A 24045-nucleotide genomic window follows, 5' to 3' on the forward strand; every position below is an offset into this window, starting at 1 on the left:
GCCTGCAGTATATGCTGAAGTGATCCTTATGGCCAAAAAGTTAAGGGGGTGATGATGACTGTCATGAGAACCAGGGAGGTGGGACATGAACGTGCCTGCTGTGATACCTCTGGAATTGCCAGGAGCTGACCAGATGGAAAGTTAATGACATTTTGCAGTTACAGTACTTCCAGTAGCTTCCCCTTCCTTTTGCTCTATAATGTGAAGCTGGTTAGTGTTACATAAAAAACAGTCTCTTCAAGAACACATGCCTGAAATTATTTTCTTGATACTGATGCCAAAACCAACTGGGATCACAGTGTATGAAAGTACTTGAACAGAGAGATGGAGGTGATCAAATCTGGTACACAGGGAGTCTCCTGACTGTGGAGTCTTGTGAGTGACACAGGGAGGAGTGCATCTGGCAGCTGCATAATTTGAACAAGTCCTTGGGCATTCATTAATGGCGTGCTGGTTGCCTACAAGAACTTATCACATCTTTTGCAAAATTCTGCCCTCTCATACCAACTTTCTCAGCTGCAGTTGTTCCCTGGCTTGTTTTGGTCAAAACAAGCAGGCTCAGAATAACCAAAAAAGTTGAGGGAGCTCATCTGGGCTAATCTGTCTTGGGTGGAAATGACTAGAGAATGATAATGCAAGCAGCTAGGCGAGTTTAAGGAGTGTTGACCTGCCCTTTGGCTGTGTGTACTAAAAGAGAGACGTATGCTCTGAGGAGAGGTGACTCCTGGCAGAGGATGCATGCTCACAACCAGTGATGCCTCTGCTCTGCATCTGGGGGCTCTGTAGGCGGGTGAACACAGATTATCACCTGTCTGCTGTCTGCATTGCTAGCTTGAGCTGGTTAGCAGAGAAGCCACGATGCCACAGGTCAGAGTGTGGCTCTAAGAAAGCTAAGCAGCTTTCCTGGCTGCACACTTAAAGGCAGAGTGCTGCACTTGCTGGCAGAGATAAAAATAGCACAGCTTTTCCTTCGGTGTTTTGTGAGACCACTTCGGAGAGGCACAATGGAAGGTGCGCTTTTCCTCCGATGCAGCTTTTGCCCAAGTAGAGCTTTGGCTCATTATTGATTATATCTGGATTTCAGGTGGCAGTGCTAGGTTGAGTCACATTCTTTAAGTAAACTTCCAGCACAATCCTGGGAGGCAGGTTTGGAGAGGGTTTAGAGAGGAGGAAATGCAGATGAGTAACCTAAAGGAGCAAAGGGAATTTGCTTCAGAGCTGAAATTAAACTTTGGCTCTAGGCATCATGCCTCTGGAAATTACTACACTGAGTTTCACTGTCCCGTTACAGCACTGTAATTTAGAGTAACTTATAAATCTGTGTCTGTGGTGGATAAGATTTGCATAAACCACATCCATTAACAATAAAAGGACTTCTATTAAAAAATTAAGTAATAAAAAGACCATAGAATCAGTTGAATGGATAGACTATTTAAGAAAGCGTATCGCTTCTTTATATGTGACTTCTACTGAGCATTGAGAAGCAGATGTATTGTCAGACCATTGGCCACCTAGTCCTGTCTGTCATCTATAACAGCCAGAGAAAGATTTCAGGAACAGGAGGACAAGTCTGCAGTCATGCCTTTTTTTTTTTGTCATGTCTTGCTGGTTTTGACAAATCTGCTCAAATTCTATTCTGAAATCTATTTTCAACTTTGGGGTTTGGAAACTGTGCCTCGTTGTGGTAACATATCCATAGTAATCTGTATTTTACTGTGAACTGTATGATTAAGCACACCTGACCCTCCATCAGACACATTTTGTAATCAGCATCTGCTAATGGTGTGTTGTGACATATACTTGCGTTTGTGAAGTTTCTTTTAAAGCATGATAAATTCATCCATCCACCATAGCCTAGAAAATTTGAGAAATGCGGTGAGACTAGTTACAGTGTTCGTTCTTTCATTCATTTTATAGAAGAATTAGTGGTTATGGAAACTGCCAAAAGACCCTTGCCTGTTGGAATTTGAAGGGATATAGGGAAGGAGGGCCCTTATACAATGTGGAAGAGGTCACTGTGTTTTGTGTTTTCTTCCCAGAGCTCTGTAGTTGCCTCCTTGCTGTGGGTAGCCCTATCATTTATGCTACAATCAGGACGTGTTTGCACTGAGTAGCTTTTGCATTATCATAGGCCATCCAGTCCACATAGTAATCTTTGAGAAAAGTCTTTTATGGCTTTGTTTTTAGTTCTTGTGTGAGCATTGTTCTTTTAAAACAACAACATCATAAAATGATTTTATTAAAAGTTACAAAAGTGAGTAAAACTTTTTTCTAAGATTTTAAAAGCAAAGTTGTGATTTTTTTTTTTTTTTTTTTTTTTTTTTAAGTAGTTTCACTTGATTCTGTGCGGCTGTAAGGAACAAAAGAAATCAGGAAAACAAATTTCCCCTGGTTTTCAGGGGGAAAATGCAGGCACATGGGTCAAAGACCCAGCGTGTGTTCTCGGAAGAAGCCGTTTCGTTTTTCCTAATGTGGACATGCAGTGCTAAAGCTTGCTGGTTTATGACTGAACAGTCCTAAAATGCTGTTTATTGTCAGCCTCTTCACATCTGAATCATGTTATTTAATCCAGATTTTCTTTGAAACCACTGTCACATGTGCAGTATGGATGAATGCTCAGAGAAACCAATGGGTGTTCAGCATTCTGATGCTTTTAATTATCGAGGTTAATCATTAATTTCACACATGGAGAGAAAATGCTTATTTCTTTTATCTGTTTTGACTTACATGTTGGATGAAAGGTATAGCTGATTTTTTTGGTAAGAAAAAATAATTATGGAGAAAATAGGAGGCTTTTGCTTTGCTTATGCTATGCATTTGGAAACAAGTTAGAGTTGGTTTTAGGCTTCCCTTCATAATCGTGGATGTATTTCTTTGTTTGCTTGAACAAGTATTTCTCTAGGAAACAGTGGCATTTGATTTCATTGTTCCTTCATCCAAATTTTACCGAGGAGGAGAAAAAGAAACTTTCTGTGTTCCTTTCAAATAGTGATACCCTCTTTTCCTGCAAATAAACGTATCTTGATTTCTCATCTGCAAACAAACATTGAGTTATCTTCATTTCTCATGCACAAATAAAAGGCAAGAGCTTCTCATTCCATCTGTCAAGTCAATGGTTAGTATGTTCTTTGTTGCACTCTGACCTGGCACACATAGTTTTCATTTTCTTTTTATCCCTTAATTTATAAAGGTGACTGAAACCTGCAGAAAATACCTTGGTACCTGGAAATTTAACTTTGAGCTATAGGAATGAAATCTGGTACTAGATACTGCCTCTTTCCAAGAACCTTGTCGTGCCTGCAGTTTGCAAAGTATTTCAGCAGCTTTTATTTGATCCTGAAAGGGTGAGCTTTTGATGTATTTTTCTTGTTTATAGACACAGTATTTATCAAGTATAAGTAATGAAAAATCAAAGAGCTATACCAGAGAAGCAGGAGTTTCATTTCTGTTTGGAGCATGTGCCTAGTCATGATTGTGAAGGTTCTTTTTTTCTGCTCTTCTGGGTTTTTTTTAAACGCATGGCTAGAACATCCCACATGCTGTAATACTTTCCATTTACAGAACTCTCTGTTTGATGATTGCAAGCTGCTCTGTAAACATTTTTTGGTCTGACAGTCATTTTTTAGAGTCTGGAGCCCTCTCCATTTTTGGTGGGAATGCGGCTAAATCATTTGTTCGGGGTCATGCAGGGTATCAGCTAGAGCACAGTGGTAACATGGATTTGTCCATATTTTGCTTTTCTGATGCCTTTATTGTATTTTTCTCTACATTACATAGTATGGTGTAGCACACCTGGAAAATACCTAGAAAAATGTTTTGGGCTGAAAATACAAAGTTTGAAGAAAAACTTGAGAGAGTTTGGAATACGCATTTAAAAATTACACATTTTAAAAATGATGGTCATTGAGAATAATAGACAAATTGGACTACACTAACAGTCTTATGAAGATACTTTCTTTTGGATTATTTTAGATTGTACACAGATGCTATATATTGCTTATGTGTAAACTTGAGTTTTTAAAATTCCAGAATAGAAAATGTTAAGAGTTTTTGATCTGTGTGGTCTTTCTCTGTGTTTGGTGATTTGTGGGGTTTTTTTGTGCATGGGGATTTTTTGGTGGTTAAGGGGTTTTTTGTGTTCATTCCTCTTCCCTACTCAACACGAGTGCAGTACTTCCACTGTTGCTAAGTGTAAGCAAATCTTGCATATCATAAAGGTGATAGGCAGAGGAGATTTTCAGTAGCTGAACACAGGAAATAGTTTCAGTTCTAGGTATTATAAGGAAGGACTTGCGGAAGAATTTTGGTGTCCCTGATGAAGAGGAGTATTTAATAACAACGGAGTTTCTTCCTTCCCCTTTTTCCTCTTTAATTCTGGTAGTTTCTGTGGACCATTATTTCTGTTGCTGTTTCAATATTTGTGTTTATGAAAAGATATCATCACTTCAAATAATACTTTTGTATAGATGATGGTATTCCCTATGTATTAAATAACCTGAGAATTTCTGGAAATTCAATCATGTAATCACAGGGGATTTTTGCATTTCTTTTTTTGGGTAGCATGACTCCTTAAAAAGGAGTTCCTCAAGGGTGTTGAGAATATTTTACAAAGGTGAGTTAAGTGAAACATTAGTTCAGTTACCACTGGTATTCAGCAAGGACGAGAGCAGATGTGATAGAGGTTTGGGAGGCAGCTGAGGTAACATCTAGGAACATCTGGTGGATGTTTCCCGGGCAGCTGAAGGAGCTACACAGATGTTAAATATTTTTTCCCCATGTTCTGCCCAACGACTCTTATAACATTGTATGTGTGTGACTAGAAAGGACGCCCATCTCCCCCAGTATCAGTGGAAGTTTGCCAATGAAGCTGAAGAGAATGATGTGGAGAATTTGAAAATGCTTTACTTAAAATTGCATCAATGCAATAAGAAAGCTTTTGGCCATTTCTCTCCTGCACCCACTGATCACTGTATGTAAGGGAGTCTGTACTAGCTTGTATTAAAACTGTATTTCATTTGTAGGTCACAGGCTTTTTTTTTATTAATTTACAGCGAGCTCTGAGCCATTAATGTATGCAGAAACAGTTTCAGCTTGGCTTTTACCTGTTATCAGAAACTTTGAACTGTTTTTTTATTGATGTTGTCTACATGAAAATCTGAAGGTTGGTTTGTTGGTTTGTTGTTTTTTGTTTGTTTGTTTTGTTTTGTTTGTTTTTCAAATAACAATGCATTTTACCAGCTGTTAGGTTGATTGTTGAGACTGAAAAGGTAAAAACCAAATAATTTTACTGTCTTCTTTTGAGAACTCAAAAGAATGTCATTAAAGTTATGATAAGAGCTGAGAATGTTACAAAACATTGATTTTTTTTTCAGTAGCATCTTTTCACACATGTTTTCTGAAACCTTATCAGTCAGCCATCAGACTTGTACAAGTCACATTAACTCATTCCCTCAAATCAACAGACTGAGAACAGATGTTCCTATGAGTTTCAAAACAGCTGCAAAGCTGCCTGTAGTCCCAGCAGCTCGGTCACGTGCCAGCCTACCTAGGCAGAGCTAATTTACTGTTGGGTGCACGGTTTCCATTCAGAGTGCCATGTTGATGGGCAAGAGCACGGACTGTCTTCAAAGCTTCAAATTTGCTGCAGTTTTTCTGGCTTAAATTGGCCATTTGAGTTGTTCAGTGTCTAATGAAACCTGTGAAGAGACTGCTGTGGGCTGCCCTGTGGTTAGAGAAGCTAGTAGAGCTCATTCCCAAATATCTTGTCCCTTTTGCTCAGCCTGAATGAAAGCTGGTTGGTGGAGCAAGCTAAACATGGGTGGGATGGAGTGGGATGCCCTCTGGCATGACCATGAAGAATTATCAGAGACCATAAGAGTGCTGTCATCTGAGAAATCTTGTTTAGAGTTTTTCCAAGAATGCATAATTTGAAGCTCATGTTATCATGTCCATTGACCATCCCACTTAACAGCTGGAAGATAGTGAATTTGTTTCCAACAGGCTTGGCCTTCATGAGCCATGAATGTGCCACTTGATGGATTTAGCTGACCATGGTGGTTTGTGATTTGTGTTTGACTGACCGCAAATGCCGGCTCTAGCAGGTGCTTACAGTGCTGTCTGTTTCTACTGTGGAGTTTTCCTGCCAGCTGAATCCAGGCAGAGTGGAAGGAAATTCTCTTCTATTTATTAAATGATATTTTAGATCAATCAGAGTAGTTCTCAGGCGTGTTCTTGCTATAAAAACCCATCCAATTCTTCTCATGGGACTAAGGCAATTCAGAGTTCTGAGTTCTTTGGTATGTGTTTTGAACTCAGCATAGCTGAGGACTTTGAGCTGCCATGTGCTTTCTCCATTGCCCCAAATGGAGGGAGAATAGGGAAGAAAAGCCCTTACTGTTGGTGGTTGCAGTCTGAAGAGTGTTATGCTACCCTCTGCAATAAATGTGTCTCATTAATGTATTCTTTGGTGCTTTTCTTTTCTTTCTACTCTCTTCTGGCTTGCATCTTTCTACTTTGTGTTTTCTGACTACTAATTGCAGTATGCTTTAGAAACAGTAATATGGGGAGTTGCTAATTAATGGAAAAAAACCCCTAAACTTTGATATATTTTGGTGAGTTTCACTTGCCAGCAACTTTAACCACACAACCAATTTTGGGAGAGAAAAGAGGAAAGCAACCCCTTCCCCCATGAATTCTTAATTACAATAAATGAGTTGCTGTATTATTAGGAACATGACCTAATGGCCACACAGTTAAATATTTACTTGCATGTTTATTTAGTACAGCTTGCTTTCTTTTCAAGCTACAGATTTCTACATTGCATCCTTTATTCAACTGTTTGGTCTTCCTAAACTCATAATCTGTGTGTCTGTGATGTTAAAGAAACCAGAGTGTGAGGTCAGAATTTCCATTACATAGCCAGAGAGGAATTTCAAGGAACAATGCCAAAATCACTTTAAAAAATAAATTTACAGGAAAGATGACTCATCAATCAACAATTACTGTTTTAGAAAATAGAATTAGTTCTATATGTTTTGGATACAGAGATGGACAAAATGCACCCTGACAGGCATGGTTAGATCAGGATGATTTGTTTGTTTCCAGACATTTTTACCTTGACCTAGGCTTCTTTTTCACCCTTAAGGAAGACCTTAAGTAGCACACAGCTTCACATTGCCAGAATCATTGCCTCTCAGAACTACAACAACTATCTGGCAAAAAAAGAAAAAGATTTTCTGGTTTCTTGGTGCTTGCACTAATTAGCTGAGCAGCCGAAGGACAAGAGGAGTAATCTCCTCCTGTGCTGAACTGCTCTTGAAGCCTAACATGAGGCCGCCTGAGAGATCAAAATACAGCCTCTTATCCTTAATGGAGGTGACAGACTTCTGCTTCAGGATGAAGTAATATGAGTTTGAAAAATATGTGACAAAAAGCAGTTTCCCCTCTTCTAAAATACTGAACAAATAGCACAAAAGAGTGAAAGCCCTTCTGAGAGGAAATAAGTTGAGCTATGGCAGCGTCTCTGGGGGAGTGTGGCAGACCTGCTCCTTGTGGCTTTTTGTGTCATGGCAGCCCTTCAGTGGGAAAGGCTCTGGTGTTTCTGGTCTCCCCCGTCCCCTGAGCCACACAACCTTTTTGTTGGGTTGACTTCACATGTGAAGAAATGAACGAGTAGTGCGACTTGAAGGAGATGACACTGGAGTTGAATCTCCACATCCTATCGTTCTCTCTGCAGACTTGTTGGCTTTCAGGTCTGAACAGGGAAGAGGGAAGGGAATGGTGTAACCAAGCACTCACTGTCCCTCTCTCAGGGGGTAGACTGGAGAGTTTGCATGGCTGGATGTTTCTCCCTGACAGAAGACGTAATGATTCTGTGAAGCTTTCCTGCTCATGAGACACTTCATCAGAGCAGCATACCAGCTAAAGGTGTGACTTCTGACTTCATTGCTTTTTGGCCTTAGAAAACATTTAGTTAATACTGTAGTTGTTTGTAAGGAAGCACACTCTTGTGCCCTGCATTATACATGTTGTTTTGACAGATTTTCCTTTGCAGTCCCATTCTTTCCTGGAATAATAGTGTGGCAGCCTTGACAGTGCATGCTTTTTGAAAAGGGATGTGATCTGCAAGCAAGCCCTGTCTGCTATATGTGTTTTACTGCATTTAAGTTTGATGCTTCCCTATATTAGTGCTCTGAAGATGTTAGCATGTTTAGAGCTGACCTCATTGAAGCAGATAATGTTTACAAGAGTGCAGACTGCCTGTTTCTTCTGGAGCTTAAACCTGTCAGAACCACGGGGACACCTCCTCTCTCAGTATCGATGGTAGGGTGTTACAGGTAAAGGGTAAAGGCACTCCTCACGTTCAGCACATTGGAAAATACTTGTGAGAAACAGCTGAAGATCTTCTGGGTAGAGGACCTTTGACCTGTTCTCTGTTTCTGCCTCCAATGTCAGATGTGTTTACAGCACGGCAGTGTTGGGTTCAGTGCATGTTGGCAAACAGCTTGGTGTGGTTGATATGACTGGGGGCAACAATGATGTGGCTGCAGAGTCCTTTTGAGGGTTAAATGGGAGTGGTGCAGAAATTGATTAATTCCTTCACCCCAATCTCTTTTTCCTTAGAGTTTGGATTTCTGGATATTTGTTTTTAATGTGTTAGTGCAAAGAATTGGATTATGGGTGACATGTTTGAGTGATGGCTGCAGTACTTGAAGCTTTCAGAACACAGTATGGGGGCCATCTCTTGGCTTAGCCTCACCCTCAAGGGGAATCAGTAAATGCACCAAAAGGGTTTCTCCCAGTCTTCCTCGAGAAATATTCCCTTTTATCCCTAGAGGCTGGAGAGCCTAGCAACTATCTCTGTGTTTTATTTTCCTTAAGATGCTGTGATACCATGGTGATGAGTTATTAATAAACCTCCAGGCAGATGGAGAGAGCTTTTAACTGAGAATAACCATATATGAGCAAATGTCATGATTTGGTCTGTTGGGCAGAGCAGCTGAGCATTTAGTGCAAAAGTACAACTTAATCTGCAAATAAATCAGAGCAGTCTTTTTGCTTAAATGTCAAAATTACACCATGTTTATGGAAGAGCAAAGGATTGTAAAGCACTGCATGGATTATTTTAAGTATATAAGCGTAATGAATTAGAGCTGAGACTTTTTTTTTTTTTCCAGATTTGTTGCATTTCTGAACATATTATGAGCTATTATAAGTGCAGTAACAGTTTCCCATCCAGCACAGTGCTCTGCTTCGGTGGCACTGACTCAAAATTCTGAAAGTTTTTATACTAATGGGCAGTAGTCTCTGTAACAGTGATACTAATCCCCTCTTCTAATATGGAACTTGAGTTAAAAAATCTGTGAAATGAAAGATTTAAAGCAGATTTGGGGAATTAGTAATTTATAAATCCTCAATCTGTCATCCATACAAATAGAAATATCTTTATAATAACAGAGAAACAGGGTACTCATGTTAGGAAAAGCAGTGAAGCCTTGAGGATTTTGCTTTTTTTCCTTTGTTAATGTGTGAATGACATTAATTGCTAACAGGAGCAGCAAGAGATTGGTTACAAGTGGTGTGAAATTGTTATATTGCCCTGCTCAAATGATGCATCCTTAATCTCTTGTGCAAATTTACTGTGCTGGAGTCAGCCTACATTGTGCTTCAGCTGTTGTTAAAGGTTTGAGGTAACAATGTCTCACATAGCAACATTGTAGGCTTCTTGAAATTCTCACTTATCAGCTGCTCACATGCCAGATGAGGAAAAAAAATCAGCCACCTCCATGAATGTGGAAAGCTGGCCAGAATATTTCTTTTTAATATTTCACTTAACAATTTCATATGATTGTATTTATTGAGAGAATAGGCCCTTAAAATTCTCCATCTGCCTTGACTTGCAAAAAAGTTTCCTGTTTTGTGGCCTTGAGCAGGAATTGAACTGTAGCTGTGAAAACCCCTAGGTAAACAGGTAAGAAAAACCATTATGTGCATTTGTGATGTCTGTAACACCCAGTGACTTAGATAATTCTGTGTCCCCTTACACTTTACGCACATTGTGAGAGGCACTGTCTATGGTCAGTATTTTATTTCAGTATGGTACAACCCCGGTTGGAAGACTGTGACTGCTGTGGTGGGGTGGAGTGGAATGGAGTTGTGTGTGTTCATTGCATTTAGGTCATAGTGGTCTTATTTCAATCCCATTGAAATTTCATGGAATTAAATGTGTAACTCATGTGAGAAATTAGAAAATGTTATCAATGATAACCATCTTTCCCTCCTTTCCTCTTTCCTCTCCTCTATGATCATCTATGTTGGTTAAATGGAATTTGTGTTCTGAAATTTGCCTTAAAATGCTGTGGAGAGACCTAAGCACACTGAAGAACTGAGAGCAAAATTTACGTGTCCTCTCAGCTGAGGTATTTGTAAAATATAGGTGAAGAGTCAAGAACTGCTGTGACTTTTTCTTCCATATGGGGATATAAGGGATTTTGTGAAGCATTCCAGCGGAGTGAGACAATCAACAATCTTTGTGCTGTGTGCGTGAGGTGGTTGTTTTTTTTTTTTTCATGTTAGGAATGCTACTTCTGAGTAAAAATCTCTCTTTTTTGTTGCTTTGGGGTGGTTTTTGCATTTGCTGTTGGGTTTGGGTGGGTTTTTTTAGCAAATAAAGACAGGACAGGCTGTTCCATCTGCAAAATGCACTGTTATTCTCCAAAGAAAACATTTAGTAGAAAGATGCTGGAAAAGGGACAGTCTTGATGAAGGAATTGTCAGAGAAACTAGGGGAGGAAGTATATTGCATGAAAACACATTGATTTTCTTTGGAACAACCATGTTCTTTTGCTTTTGAGGTTTCATGAATTCACAGGATAAAATATTTCTTAATAAGCCCATCTCCCTTTACCTATGGGAAGAGTTTTGTCTAGATTTAACAACAGCTGTAGCGTTGCTGCTTTTGTCTCTGGCTGCATTTTGGTTTAAAAAAAAAAAAAAAAAAAAAAAAGGAATGAGCCATTATAACATGTAGTTTTCATGTGACTATATCAGGTTGGAGTTCTCAGAGGTGTTGGGCTGGGTGCTGTCCACTGCACCAGGCATCCTGTGGAGCTCTGCTTTTTTGAAGCTCCTCTGTCCCTGCTTTATTGTAAAGAACCACACTGGGATATTGTATCATAGAAAAATGGAGCACATCTCTCTCAGCAGCCAACTGAGTGTAAGTTCTGGGGTTTACAGTGCAGTGTTGGGCTGTGCAAATAAGCTCAGCGAGATGACAAGGAGTATTAGGACATGACAGTAGGACACAGGCACATGCAGTGGAACTCAAAGGAGAAGTAAAACAAATGCGGGTTGGAGTTGGGGCAGTGATGTTTCCTGTGGATTTAGGCACAGTATTTTTCTTCTCCTAAAGTAAGCTACTTTAAGAGAAGCCATAAACACAAGAAACCAAGGAGTGATTTGAGGAGGTTGTGCATCGTACATGGGAATCAAAGAACTTGGTAGTGAACAGCATGCGGCTGAGGAGTTCTTCCCATCATATCTTAATGATGTGAATTTGGTGTACAGGTGGAGGCAGACATCCACTGGGAAAACAGTTTGTGATACCATTTGGAATAATTTTTCTTATGACCCTATTATTTCTCCAGTTTACAAATTACTTCACCTTATTTGGGTCCTGGACACTTACTGCCTGATAAGGAGAAATTGTTACTACTTACAATTTGGAGGTTTTTGACTCAGGCTGACGTGATGTCTTAAGTGCTTCTCTAAAGGAGGAATGCAATATGGAAAATAATACAAGCAGTAAAAATAATGCGGGAATTGCAATAGATGGTTTGAAAACCATTGATGGCGTGGTGGAAAGTGGTTTACTAAAGGTATACTGTAGAACAAGCAGTAATGCTAATGAAGTTTCAGTGCTAGTGCAAATGCACAAATGAATTTTTAAGGTAATCAAGGAAGCGGTGCATTTATTAGTTTGATAGAAACATGAGGCAGTTTTGTTAAAGGTGCAATTTGAAGTGGGCTAGACTGATGTTAATTGCATGTATTATGGGGCAAGCATAATTTTGCATTGTAGCCATCTCCTCTATTGTTTAGTGTGAACTTTGTAGAAGCTGCAAAATTGCTTTCTCCGAGGGCTGTTGGTTTCTTTTACAAAGAGCAGAAGCTCTACTACCTTGATCTTTTACATTGTACTGGTGGGCAGCAAATTCCAAATTCAAACCTTTCTTTAATTTTCACCAACATGACATAAACAGAAAAGGCTGAGCCATTGCATGTGGCTCCTGGTATAAAGAGTATTACAGTAACAGAAATGCCCTGGTAATAAATTTATGTGAATGGTATCCATGTGTCTCTGAATGCCTCCTGTTTCTCATTCGAGTTAAACGTTGCTCTATCAATACTTGCCAGATATCTTGCACTCTCATGTCTTTGCAATACTTTTAAGCCTTTTGATGCCTTTCAGTTTTTGAAGTTATCGTATTATTTTTAAGATCCTTAAATTAGGTCATAACAAAAATATTTCTATTTATCTAATCCATTTCCCTGTCTTCAGATGGCTTGGTGTACTGGAGCATGTAATAAAGGAGAGAGATTTAAACAGCTTCCTTCAATATGAGGAGAAAATACTCTGAAAATCACGAGTTTCCTTTAAATACTGAAGCTTTTTCAACTGACTGCAGTGTGATGATTAAAATTCCTTGCAGGGGGTAGGATTTGTAGGATGCAGAGCTAGTGAGTCGCTATTTCCAATTCTTGGGGAAAAAAAGAGGGGAGAAAAAAGGATTTCTATAGCTGTTGACAATTGTGTGTCAAAAGTGTTATCTCATTTCAGTTTCCCAGGTGCTTTGGTTCAATTCAGGTTGGAATCCAGTAGCCATCCAGTTGTCTCTGCTCACAGAAAGAATGAAGGAGTTGTGCAGGTTTTTGTTAATCACACCAGTTATCATTTCTTGTTAATCTCGTGCCGTGTTGGCCAAAACATGAGCACATTTCCCTCAGTGCTTGTGACTGTTCTCTTATATGTGGTGAGGAACCTGCTTAGGTGGATGAGAACTAACAGTAATTCCCTCATCACTTTTGCTCAAAGCTGCAGTTACTGAGGGCAGGTGATATTCACAGCTTGAAATCCAGGAACAAGCTTTTCAGACACTGCTTTTGTCCTGGAGTTACTGTCCATCCAGTATTGCTCTTACCCTGACTATTAACTAACACCTTTTGCTACCAGTTAGGTTGTTCTGCCTTCACTTTCAAGCTGCATGTATTCAACACAATGGGTAGAGCTCCTAAGTAAAGATCTCGTTAGGAGGCAGTGACCCGATGCAGCATTTTGTCTGGGTCCTGCTTACTTTGAGATAAGCAGTACTTTTCTCAAACAAGGCCTGACTGTAGTCAACATCTATTAAAAGCACCCTCTAGTTTAAAAACAAAAAAGGTCTTCTGGAATCACGTAGTCTTCTGAAATGTCTCAAAACTATTCAAATGCTGGCAGCCAGCATAAAGCCTTTGCCTGATCCTAATCTCCAGAATGCAACAGGCATCATTGCCTGGCTATTTTCAGCCGATTCCATGGACTGCACGTCTAAAACTAGAACAAAACTGTCACTGCTCTGCTTTGCTTTCCAACTCCAACTGCTGAACTGGCCTTGTCCTTCTTTTTTTTTTTTTTCTGTTTTTTCGCCTCTTCAGATATTTAGAACAAAATCAGGCACTTCAACCCAATGTGGGGTTTATTTTAAGGTTGCAATGTTCTTTGGGCTGGAGAAGTATGACATTTCTGTTGGCAGGTGTCTGATTCCTATACTTCTTGATCTTTGAAACAAATAAGTAGCTGCCTCAATAAGGTATTTATTGATATTCATAACTCCCATCTACCCATCAGCCTTTCAGAACAAACTTTGAGCGTATTCTAGAAGCTTTTGTGGGATTTAATCCCAGAATTCGTGATCTCCCATGGGCTGTGTATCTTCTTATCATCACTTGTCTCTGTCTTCCTTCAGCATCCCACATTTATGATTCCTGCTTTGTTTTTCTTAGTGTTCCAAACTCTAGGCTTTGCCAGTCTTTACTTTTATTTGTACTTTCATTGCGTGGTGATGAGTTGTCACTAGGTGTTGCTTGTCCTATGGTTCTTCTCATCCCTAGGAGCAAGCTGACTACCCTGACACTGTCTGACAAACCACCAAAAAAACCAAAAGCCCAAAACCTTAAAAAATAACTAAAGTCTATACAACTTCCTTCTAGAGAAGAAGCACGTCCTAATAGTTGGGCTGTCATTTATGCCAGAAGCGGAATACTTAGTCCTTTAATTTTGTGTCATTTGCTCTGGCAGGTAGTAGGTGAAGGAACCTCTTTACTATGTGGGTAGAGAAAGAGGAGAAAAGTCTATTGCAAATTTTTTATTTTTACGGAAAAATTGGTAAAGGTGCAGGAGCACAGGGGAGAAACACGGGAGTCCTTGAGCGTGAGAGAAAGAAAATTTCTAGCTTACAATACACAGCACAGTAGAACTGGGCACAGAAATGCAGAAAGCATGAGGAAATGTATGTTGCGAGATTACAAGGCAAGCTTGGAAAATGTATGTGAGGATATAATGCTTACTAATAGTGCATATTTTACATATATATATGTATATACACATCAAATAATAGGTGATATATTAAATAAAATTTTTAAATTTTATTTAAATTGTAATGGTGTGTGGTTGGAACAGCTCAGCTCGAGGATCTTTACCTTCCTCGCCTGTCCTGCTGTCATACATCAGTGTTTGGCAAAAATCGAGAGGGGCAGAGAGAGCAGTGTATTTGGTGGACAGGGTTCTGAAAAGCTGAATTTGATTATTTGAGCAGTATATTGAGACAGTATCAGTTGACCTGTCCACATGGTCTTCCATGAATTCGGCCCTTGTATTTCTCTAAAAAAATTATTTTGTCGAATTTAGGTGTGGATTTGGTCTCATCTCTTTTTTATATAAACCCACAGAATAAAGACATTCTAGGACTGATGCTTCATCCACCTGGTACTGATTAGACTTTTTACATCACCAAAATAGGATATTATGGCTTTCCTACTATAACTGCATTTGAGTGCTTTTAAAAGCTTTTTTTTTTTTTTTTTTAATTGGACATGATAATATTTGAGGCAGTATTTTGGCTAATTGTTTAAATCTGCATTTAGACAATTGTTAAAAGGAATGCTATTTTTGTTATGTAATATTATAAACCACACATGCCCTATAGTCTCTTCTCTAATTAGGAAACAATTACAGTTACAAAAAGTCTACTTCTTGACACCAAATTTTAATGACTTTATGCTTGATTTGCATTATAGCAGCTCAGGGGAATGTTAATGGGACCTTTTGATCCCTTTAAAAAATTCTATGAATGCCCCTGTAGGAACTGAAAATAAATATTCTTTCAGTCTAAATGGCTGTAGAGTACGGACTGCTCCTGACCTTGGTTGCCTCATTTCTAACATTCTACAGCGTTTAGGTGTCACAAGGTAGGACAGCACAAAAGTTGACTGACACTTTTTCAGACCCCATAACAGAAAAGGATGTCTGATTTACATAATTGAGTAGATTTCTAAAATATTCAGGTTTGGAGACTGAATTCCTATGCAGACCAAGCTTCTGCTTCTGCAAGCTTTTACATTGGGAAATAAGACTCACCAGTATATTTCATATTTGCCTATGCACTGCAGTATTCACAGCACGTTTTTTTTTAATTCACTTCAGTTCAACATTTTAATTATATGTTAAAACACAAATACCTACAGCCCCAATTAATTCTTGTAGACTGCTGATTTTTTTTCCTTTTTAGATGATGGAAACTGCCTGGAGTCCTGAGACAATGGAAAGTTCCAAGACTTTATGTACAAAAGTCATGGAAGAAATACTGGAGTGTGCCCTCAGGCTTATTATTTCATTCCCTCCCTTTCTTCCTCACAGAACAGATGTATCTCAGACCATGGTCTGAGCATCTATTGAAGTGCTTGCACTTTTAATGTACGTTTTTGCCTTTTTGTTGAGGTGCATACTTTGGACGAGAGTTGAGCGTGAAATTGAGGTCATGGCTCAGCTTTCTACCAGCTCTGTGACGCTGCCCATGCGGAGTCATGATTCATCCTTCCATCAGTTTTGTCTAACAGTGGCTCTGAGAATGTCTATGTAATAGCTTAGAGCGTGGGTGCAGTGTTCATTAAAATGTTGCTCACGCCCAAAAGCCTTAGGCAGCCTGAGTGATCAATTCTCTCTGGGCTTCCATGGCACAAATTATCTCTCTATTGTGTGAGGATCTTTAGTTCTGCTGTCTACGTCTTATAGTCTTTTCTCTTAAAAATCTTCAACTGGATTTGATCTCTTCTCAGTCTTGACATAGGTTGGATTTACCTAAACTACAAGCACTGCAAAAATCAGTCCTGGCTGACCACATCGCTTTAGTTTGTAGGGCAGATGGGATGCTAACTCCATTTTATACACAGTCATCATTTACCCAGATGTGAAGGTCCACATACTCAGTTCCTGACTTTATTAAAGCACTTGGACATGGTAAGACATTAATCGTGACTTCATATAAATATGGCTGTTTCATAGCTTTGTTGGAGTTATTGTCCCTCCTGATTTCTTGAAGTAGTTCCTGTTATGAAAAGGTTTGGTCTTGTACTTGAGCTGAAGCTGGGCAAGCTCCAGTGAGTGGCTTTCCATGCGCCCAAACCCACAGTGTTAGGCATCATGTGGCTGCTTGGAGGACTGAGTGAACAGAAAGAAGAGGTGACTTCAGTACTCAAGTTCTTTGATCCAGAAATTGTTAAGGTACTAATTTGACTTCAAATCACAATCCTGTTTTATTGTCTGGGTGGATATAATTTTTACCCTACTAAAAATAGGGGTTGCAGTAACTATGGACAAGGATTTGAGGTTGGAGGCCTGAGTTCTAATTTATTTGACTGACAAATGAGAAAATCAGTGAATGATTTTGTAGCTCAGAGTTGCTGTGTTCCTTGTTTTCAGCAACTCCACAATCCTTTGCAACCAAAACTGCTGTTGTCAGACTTCAAGGACTGAATCCAAGAGATGTCGTTTTCAAATTCTTCCCAACTGCAAGCTGTTTTTTCTTTCAAAAAAACTCACATAGGAATGGAGGGTCTTATTTATCCCCCACAGCATTAGGTTCCCCATACTCTACGCCACACTTTGGTTACTTCGAGAGAGTCACTCTCCCCAGGTGGATTGCTAACAAGGTTGGTATATGAGCTAATAAACTGCTCTGTGTTCTGCAGTCACAGCTGGGCTGCTCCCATACCTGACCCTCACAGAGCTCTTGCAGTGTGTCTAGACATGTCTTTGGCTCTGTTAGTTGCCTACATTCAATGGGAGCCCTGCTTTCTCTTCCCTTACGCTTGCAACATCTTCAGCTTTTTCCTGCTTTCCAGCTTCTCTGACTGCATTCATGCGAGGACAGAATTCTGTCATTTCATCCCACATGCTTTCTCAATATTGGCTGCCAGATAAATCGCGTGTGACTCCTGTTCGTTTGTCGTCTTAGACACTGATTTTGCCTGCTTTAAATGACTTAAAGGTTTGGACAGGCCAATATTATAGTGACAGTTGTGTTCTTTCACCAAGTTTTTCCTCTTAGCTTGACTGCTTTTCTGTTCCAGGGGAGAGCAATTACCAATTTTCCCTTTTAGTTTTCACTGCTCAGCTTGATGCTAATCTGCCGGCATTTCTTTCTCTGATCGTTTATTGTCTGCCCAGCCTCAGTCTTGCTTCCTTTATTCTGACAGCTGCTCCAGACTTGCCTTCTTTTATGTCCTTCACATATTTGTGTGTGTGTCATCTTTGTTGGTGCCTTTGATGTTTGGCATGACCTTACTGAGATCTCTGCTTGAAGGAACTTGCCTTTCTAGTGGCCCAGAAGGCACCGAAGAAGCGAATGAAGGGGAGGAATCATCTGGAACCAATGAGTTCATGGGCATGTTATCAGCCCATAGTTCTGTGTCTTATCCCTTTTCCAATGTATGAGACAGTGTGCAACTTCTTATGTTTTCATCCTACACCTTGCACGCTCTGTCTGCATCTGCTCTGTCAAGAGTGACCAGGTGCCAAAATGGACTGGGACTTGTAACTGAATGTTTTCCGTGTTTTAAGCAGCTGGTGGATTTTTACCCCCATTAAGGTTACAATCTTGAGATGCCTTTCACTCTCCCTTTGCAAGAGGCAAGAATTTTTTCCCCCCCAAAAGATGAGGTATTAGATTTTAAAATACTGCATTTTTAGACCAATTGTGGTGATTTCATCCTGGAATTATAGGGGGGTTCCAAAATTATATTTTACACAGTGAGGTTAGAATATGCATCCTTTCACTGTGGTATTTTAAAGAACTGATAGGCAGACTTCTACATGCAATTCAGCATCTCATAATTATATTGTATTGAATTTAGAATATTTGGTCAAGAAATGGGATTATGGATAAACTGGTGGAGTAACTTTATCGCCAGCTGCTTTGAAGTAGTGCTCAGTCATTTAATTTCACATGAATTTTTCATAATGATTCCACCCTGTTTGTTGTATTTAATTCCACTTGGTGTGGATTCTTAGACCTCTGTGATCTGTAAGTGACAGAAGGATTTTTGAGACATGAAACTGTTTACTTTCTGAACTTTCATTTGCTTTGCATTTGATTCCTTTTGATAATTAAATGGTTGTTTAATATCTGAGGTTGAGACTGGAAGCAGTTCTTTTTATCTGCTTCTCACCAGCACAGTTGAAGATTCTCAAAACAAAATATGTAAGATCTGCATACCCTAAACTATCCAAATTAGTGTACTTTTTCTTGGTGATAAATGGCACCCTGGAAAGTATCAGTTAATTCAGTCTTAAATCTTTAAGAGGTAACTTTGACAGAGTTCTGTAAATGTAGAAAGTTCAACAGAGTAACCAGAGAAAGGTTCCTAATGAAATCCTGGCTTTGGTGGTGAAAACGTCTGTCCAGTTTTAATAAAAGCTTGATTACACTGCATTCATGAGGATTTCTGCAAGTCTGCCCTGATGACATATAAATTTTAAATTAGGCATAGTCAATAAAAGGCCACCTAATATGGTTTCATATTTTGAGAGGTTTCCCTGTAATTGCCCCAGCTCGTTAGTCTGCTTTCTAACCATTTTGGCATCTGCATGTGCTGAACGAAATCATCCTGGGAAAGATGGAGCTTGTACTGCTTGTAATGACGTGAAGTGACCTGACAGAGACCTCCCCCCTGCTGCCTCCTTATTTAGTGACCTTCCACAAGTGATGAGACAGCAGCCTTCTCCCAGCAGCTGTTTTCTAAATTTGGTCTGGCAAATGGTATCATAAAGGTGGCAGGTGAGGTTAAGAGATCTGATCAGAGCATACTGATTTAACAGCCACCAAAAGGTACAAAAGAATATAAGGAAAAACAATCAAGTGCTGTCTCTTTATCATTGTATCAGTTTTCTCTGCCTGGTCCCTTGTGAAAGCTTTTACTGATGGCTTTCAGCTATGTATCATTATAATACCCCCAATAAGCATTACATAATAGGAAAAATATGCTACATTGAGCAGTGAAACTGGTGCTAGCCAGTCCTGTGGCCCATATCAAAATGCTCTCACTAGTATTCCCTGTAACAACACTTCCTCAGATGTAATGGACTACAGCATATCATCAAGTAAGAATTCATGCATCCACTTTAATGCTTTTTGCATATCCCTGTTACAAGTAATGGCTGTGACTACTCAAGAGAATAAAAATCCATTTTTTCTCTCTATAATAGTTCAGACAATTTTCAAGCATATTCTCTGCCACTGCTGTGTTTGCATGGCTAAACAGGCAAACACACTCCACGTGTTGATTCTCTCAGGCACTGAGGAAGGGGAGAAAACAGTGATGATAAAACCACAAGAATTAACTAGAACAACTGGGTAGACAGTAGAGCCTAAATGATTTTTATTGCTGGTTCTCTTACTGACAGTTCAGTAGATTACAAGTTGTTTCCTATTAATGCTGTGGTTTATAAGAAGAAATCTGCAGAAGATGCGTATCTGAGATGCTCTGACTAGGGTGGCAAGTCCTTATTTCAGAAGCACTTCAGATGTTAGAAGCTTTGAAAAGTATCTTCTGTCTTTACTGTAGAGTGATATATCAGTATATACTTGGGCTGGAAATACAGAGATGTCATTGGAAATCAGACAAGCTGACTGGATGTGTCAGACATTCAGTCTAGGATAAGTCAGGAATTCAGGTGCATACCTGAAATGGAGCTCCGTTACTCAACTTCTGTCATAAAATTATTCTTAACTATCTGAATTCTCCTTACATGAAAACAATGAAAACAGTGTACTCTTTAAGGTGCTAACTGGGAAAAAAAAAAAAAAAAAAAAGAAGGACCCTCAGGTATTTTTATTTGGATGGTTATTTCCTGTGTTTGCTTACCAACATTTAAAGCATAGAAGTTACTTTCTGCATGGGATTGAAATGTTGCAAGCTCTCTACAGGTTACAGATTTTCAGTTGTCATCTTGAAGAGTTTGGAAGAATATTATGACAGATACAGGTAGGTAGGGTATATATAGGTTTAGAGATCTTTTGTCATAAAGCTGCAGTATAAAAAGTACACTGAAAAACTAATATATTCCAAAGATGTTGAGTTATAAAAGGCACATGCCTCTATGTATGAAGGATAGTTTTGGCCAAATGCAACATAATGTAATAGGTATTAATGTAATGGATGATTTGATTTGTCACATTTATGACACAATGAATTCTAGCACACAGGCACTGTAAAGGGGAATGTGACCGGTGGCAATGGAATGGACAGATGGACTTCTAAATGTTTGCAGTGAGAGCTGGAGAGGACCATTTTTGGTCATGATTTTTTTTTTTTTTTTTTTTTTTTTTAATTTACATTTTAGATAATTATCTGAGAGTAAGTTGCCCCACCAAAAAAGTTACGAAGGATCATAACTTATGAAGGATGGAGAAAGGCATTATTCTGTAGCTACAAACAGGCTCCATCAGGCACTCAGGACCTGATGGAAAGTTGACAGTTGTACCTGTAGTCGTGCATGGTGTTTGCACATAGTCTGGGAATGATTTATTTCAGCTGGCTGAGAAGCTCAGTGTCTGCAGAGTGCTCATGGGTCATCACCTTCCAAGCATAAGCAGGCAGCCATCCTTGTGTTCAGGCCTTGCTCTGCTCCTGCCAGGCAGAGGGGTGGGAAGAGCAGCCCATGGGCCATGAGAGCATCGCAGCAGTGTCTGCTGAAAGCATTTATATCTGCCTCAGCCTGCACATGGGGAAGCAGGGCATAACAGACACCCAGCTACAATCTTGTTTACCCAGTCAGCATGTTTTAAGACATAAATATTTTTATTCTTTTTCTTTTGGATATTTGTGATGTGCGTTTTGGGTTCAGCGGGAAATTGATAGTGTAATGTTTGGTAGCAGTTGTACGTTTTGAGGATGGTGCCATGAGAAACAGGATGCCCAGGTCCTACCTTGTTTGAACCATCTTTCTAGAGATGGTTTTACTGCCATGCTCCACACCATGGGATGCAGGTGCTTCCCAAGCCCTCTGACCTGCAGAGACAAGGGCAGGGTAATGCCTTATGTTTATTAGGGTTGGAAGGTACAGAGCCTTTTGCTCTGTACCTTGGAAGAGTTTTCCCTGGTACAGCAGGGGTTTTTGTTGCCTGGGTTCTGAGGTAGAATTCTTCAACCACCTTAAAAGTTGTTGGTAAAGTGACCTTGAAGAAAATTGCCTCAGGTACTGCGCTGGGGAATGACACGGTACTAATGTGTTGACCTAAACTTCAGATCCTAAGGTGGAATAGGGTGGCAGCTGTGTAAGAGGCAAGTTAACCAACCAGTGCTGTTAAGTGCCTTTGTCCTGGGCTTACTGAGGGGCCAGTCAAGATCTTCTGGATGCTACTCTGCTAAACACAGTTCAACTCTAAACAGGCCTTGTTCCAGAGGGCTTGTGAACAGTATCAATGGAAGGAAAAATGTGGGAGTACAAACATAAAAGCAACTATGCTACTCATGTGAAATCAGATGAACGTTATGATTTTTGTTGTGGGGAAATAGCATGCAAGAAGGAAAGACTGTTTTGGTGAAGAGGAAGAAAACCAGAGAGAATGAAGGCAGAAGAGAAAGAGCCAAGCATACAGTTAATGGAGCCAAGGATTGAATAATGAAAGAGGGCACAGAGGAGGCAGAGAAACACCACGTTTAAGTAAGGAATAAGGGTAAACCTAAGGCTTGTACTACACCGTAGATTTTGAAGAGTGCATCTTGACCTGCACTCCTACAATATCTTCCTCTGAAATGTTGTTTTGGAAAGGACGGATGCTGAGCTGTCCAAAGGACAAGTAGAACCTGCTGAAAGTAATTGTGCCCATTTGGTGAAAGCTTGAGCTTTGGCATATCTAGTCACTGCATGGGTCTAGAAATAGCTTTCCTTTTTCTTCCCAACCTCAATTCCTTCACAATCAGAATTCCTATACTGTGATTATACTGTTATAAGAAAGCTGCAGACCTCATATATTGTTCCTGTGTTGGCTGTAAGAAGAATTGGACCTTTCCCTCGATACCAGTTTCACTGAGACTAGGAACTAGGTACTGTCCTACAGTCTGTCCCAGGTCTAGCCCCCTCACCCCTGGCTTTGGAGTCCAGCCCTTCACAGCCTTCTGTCTCTTCTGGGTTAACTTGATCTTCCCATAGGATGAGCCCCAAATTCTTCAGGTCCCTATGTGCCTCCAAAGAAGCTCTACCCTAGGCCTGCATTCCTTCCCAAATTATCCCACTCTAAAATATATCCCATGAAGCAGCTTTAGGCCTTTTTGTCTCTGCTGAATGAAGGATTCCCTTCAGTAGTCAAAAAAGTAGAAACCAGAGGGACAGAAAAGCAGCACTTGATGGGAACTTTGGATTTAGAAACAGCTGAATGTTTTTCTCTGTGTCCCTGCCACTGTTGCCTCCTACACAGGATGCTCAGAGCTCCTCCATTGTACGTGGGCGGCCTTGAAGGTGTGCCCATAAGTATTTGTAAGGAATAGAGAAGGTAGTTGTAAAAATCTGATGGCCAGTAATATAGATGAGGGTGGGTGAATCTCAGGAAGAAATTTAATCTTACCAAAGATAAATATATCTTTTTCATTTTGGTCCTGCCTCCCATTTTGGCACCCAGAATTTATAAAAATAACCAAATTAGCATATTTTGGTATCTTTTGTAAGTAAGTTGTGCTTTTTCTGTTAATAGACTAGAAAGAGCACCTGCACAGCCTGTGTCCCAGTGTCCCACAGCCATATGTCAGTTGGATAACACCACCACAACAGGCCATTTCAGCCTCCCAACTGTTGTCCTTGCCATTCTGTTGCACAAAATGGTGTTTTTCACCCTTGGTCAGAGATGGAGACGTGCGTGTTGCAGCACTGCAGTAAATAGTAAGAGGGTTTGTTTTCTTAACCTTTGTGTATCTGTATTTCAAAACTCACAATTTATCTAGTAACTTCATCAGGAGGCTGGGATGTTTCTAAGGCAGCGTAAGCAGAGATACCACATAGCAGAGTTTGTTGGGAGAGCGTGACTAATGACTGTATAAGAGGATCCACCATGACTGTGGTTTTAACTCCCAGATTTCCAGTGGGAACTCTGGGAACAGAAAGCTGCCACCACTTTCCAGGCTGTGTCCTTCCTCTTGGTGTGGTGGGAGCTCTCTGGTAGCCCACTACATCTGTACTCTTCCAGCCAGCTCCTGGTCTTCCTTCCTCAGTTGTGTCCCTGCTTCAGGTGCCTCTGTCCCACAGTGACAGGCACAGCAGAGAGCTGCAGTGCAGGTGTCTAACTGGGGACAGCTGTTAAATCTTTGCAAAGGAACAAACTGCACATTTAAAATATAAAAGTGAACATTATATTGGGTGCTATGCCAGAATGCATTTTTACTTTTGCTTTTAATAGCCCCAAATGGATTTAGTAATGTTTCCTTTCTGTTTTTATTTTGGTGGTTCTTTTTTTTTTA

General features: G+C 39.9%; 2 protein-coding genes across 7 annotated transcripts in view; one reads left to right on the forward strand and one right to left on the reverse strand.

Annotated features, from left to right (window-relative positions):
* The window catches only part of CMSS1 (cms1 ribosomal small subunit homolog), a 222888-nt gene that overhangs the window by 121864 nt on the left and 76979 nt on the right, over nucleotides 1–24045 (forward strand). Inside the window, exon 1 of one of the 6 annotated variants that reach the window (XM_040089142.2) lies at nucleotides 23366–23470. The exons of the other annotated variants lie outside the window; for them this stretch is intronic. Coding sequence (XP_039945076.1) covers nucleotides 23410–23470 — 61 coding nt within the window. The 5' untranslated portion in view covers nucleotides 23366–23409. Of the gene's footprint in view, nucleotides 1–23365; nucleotides 23471–24045 lie in introns of those variants that run through there. 6 annotated transcript variants of the gene reach the window in all.
* The window catches only part of FILIP1L (filamin A interacting protein 1 like), a 188514-nt gene that overhangs the window by 119852 nt on the left and 44617 nt on the right, over nucleotides 1–24045 (reverse strand). The window lies entirely within an intron of this gene.

This window comes from Hirundo rustica, chromosome 2 (assembly GCF_015227805.2).
Source record: "Hirundo rustica isolate bHirRus1 chromosome 2, bHirRus1.pri.v3, whole genome shotgun sequence".
NCBI lineage: Eukaryota > Metazoa > Chordata > Aves > Passeriformes > Hirundinidae > Hirundo > Hirundo rustica.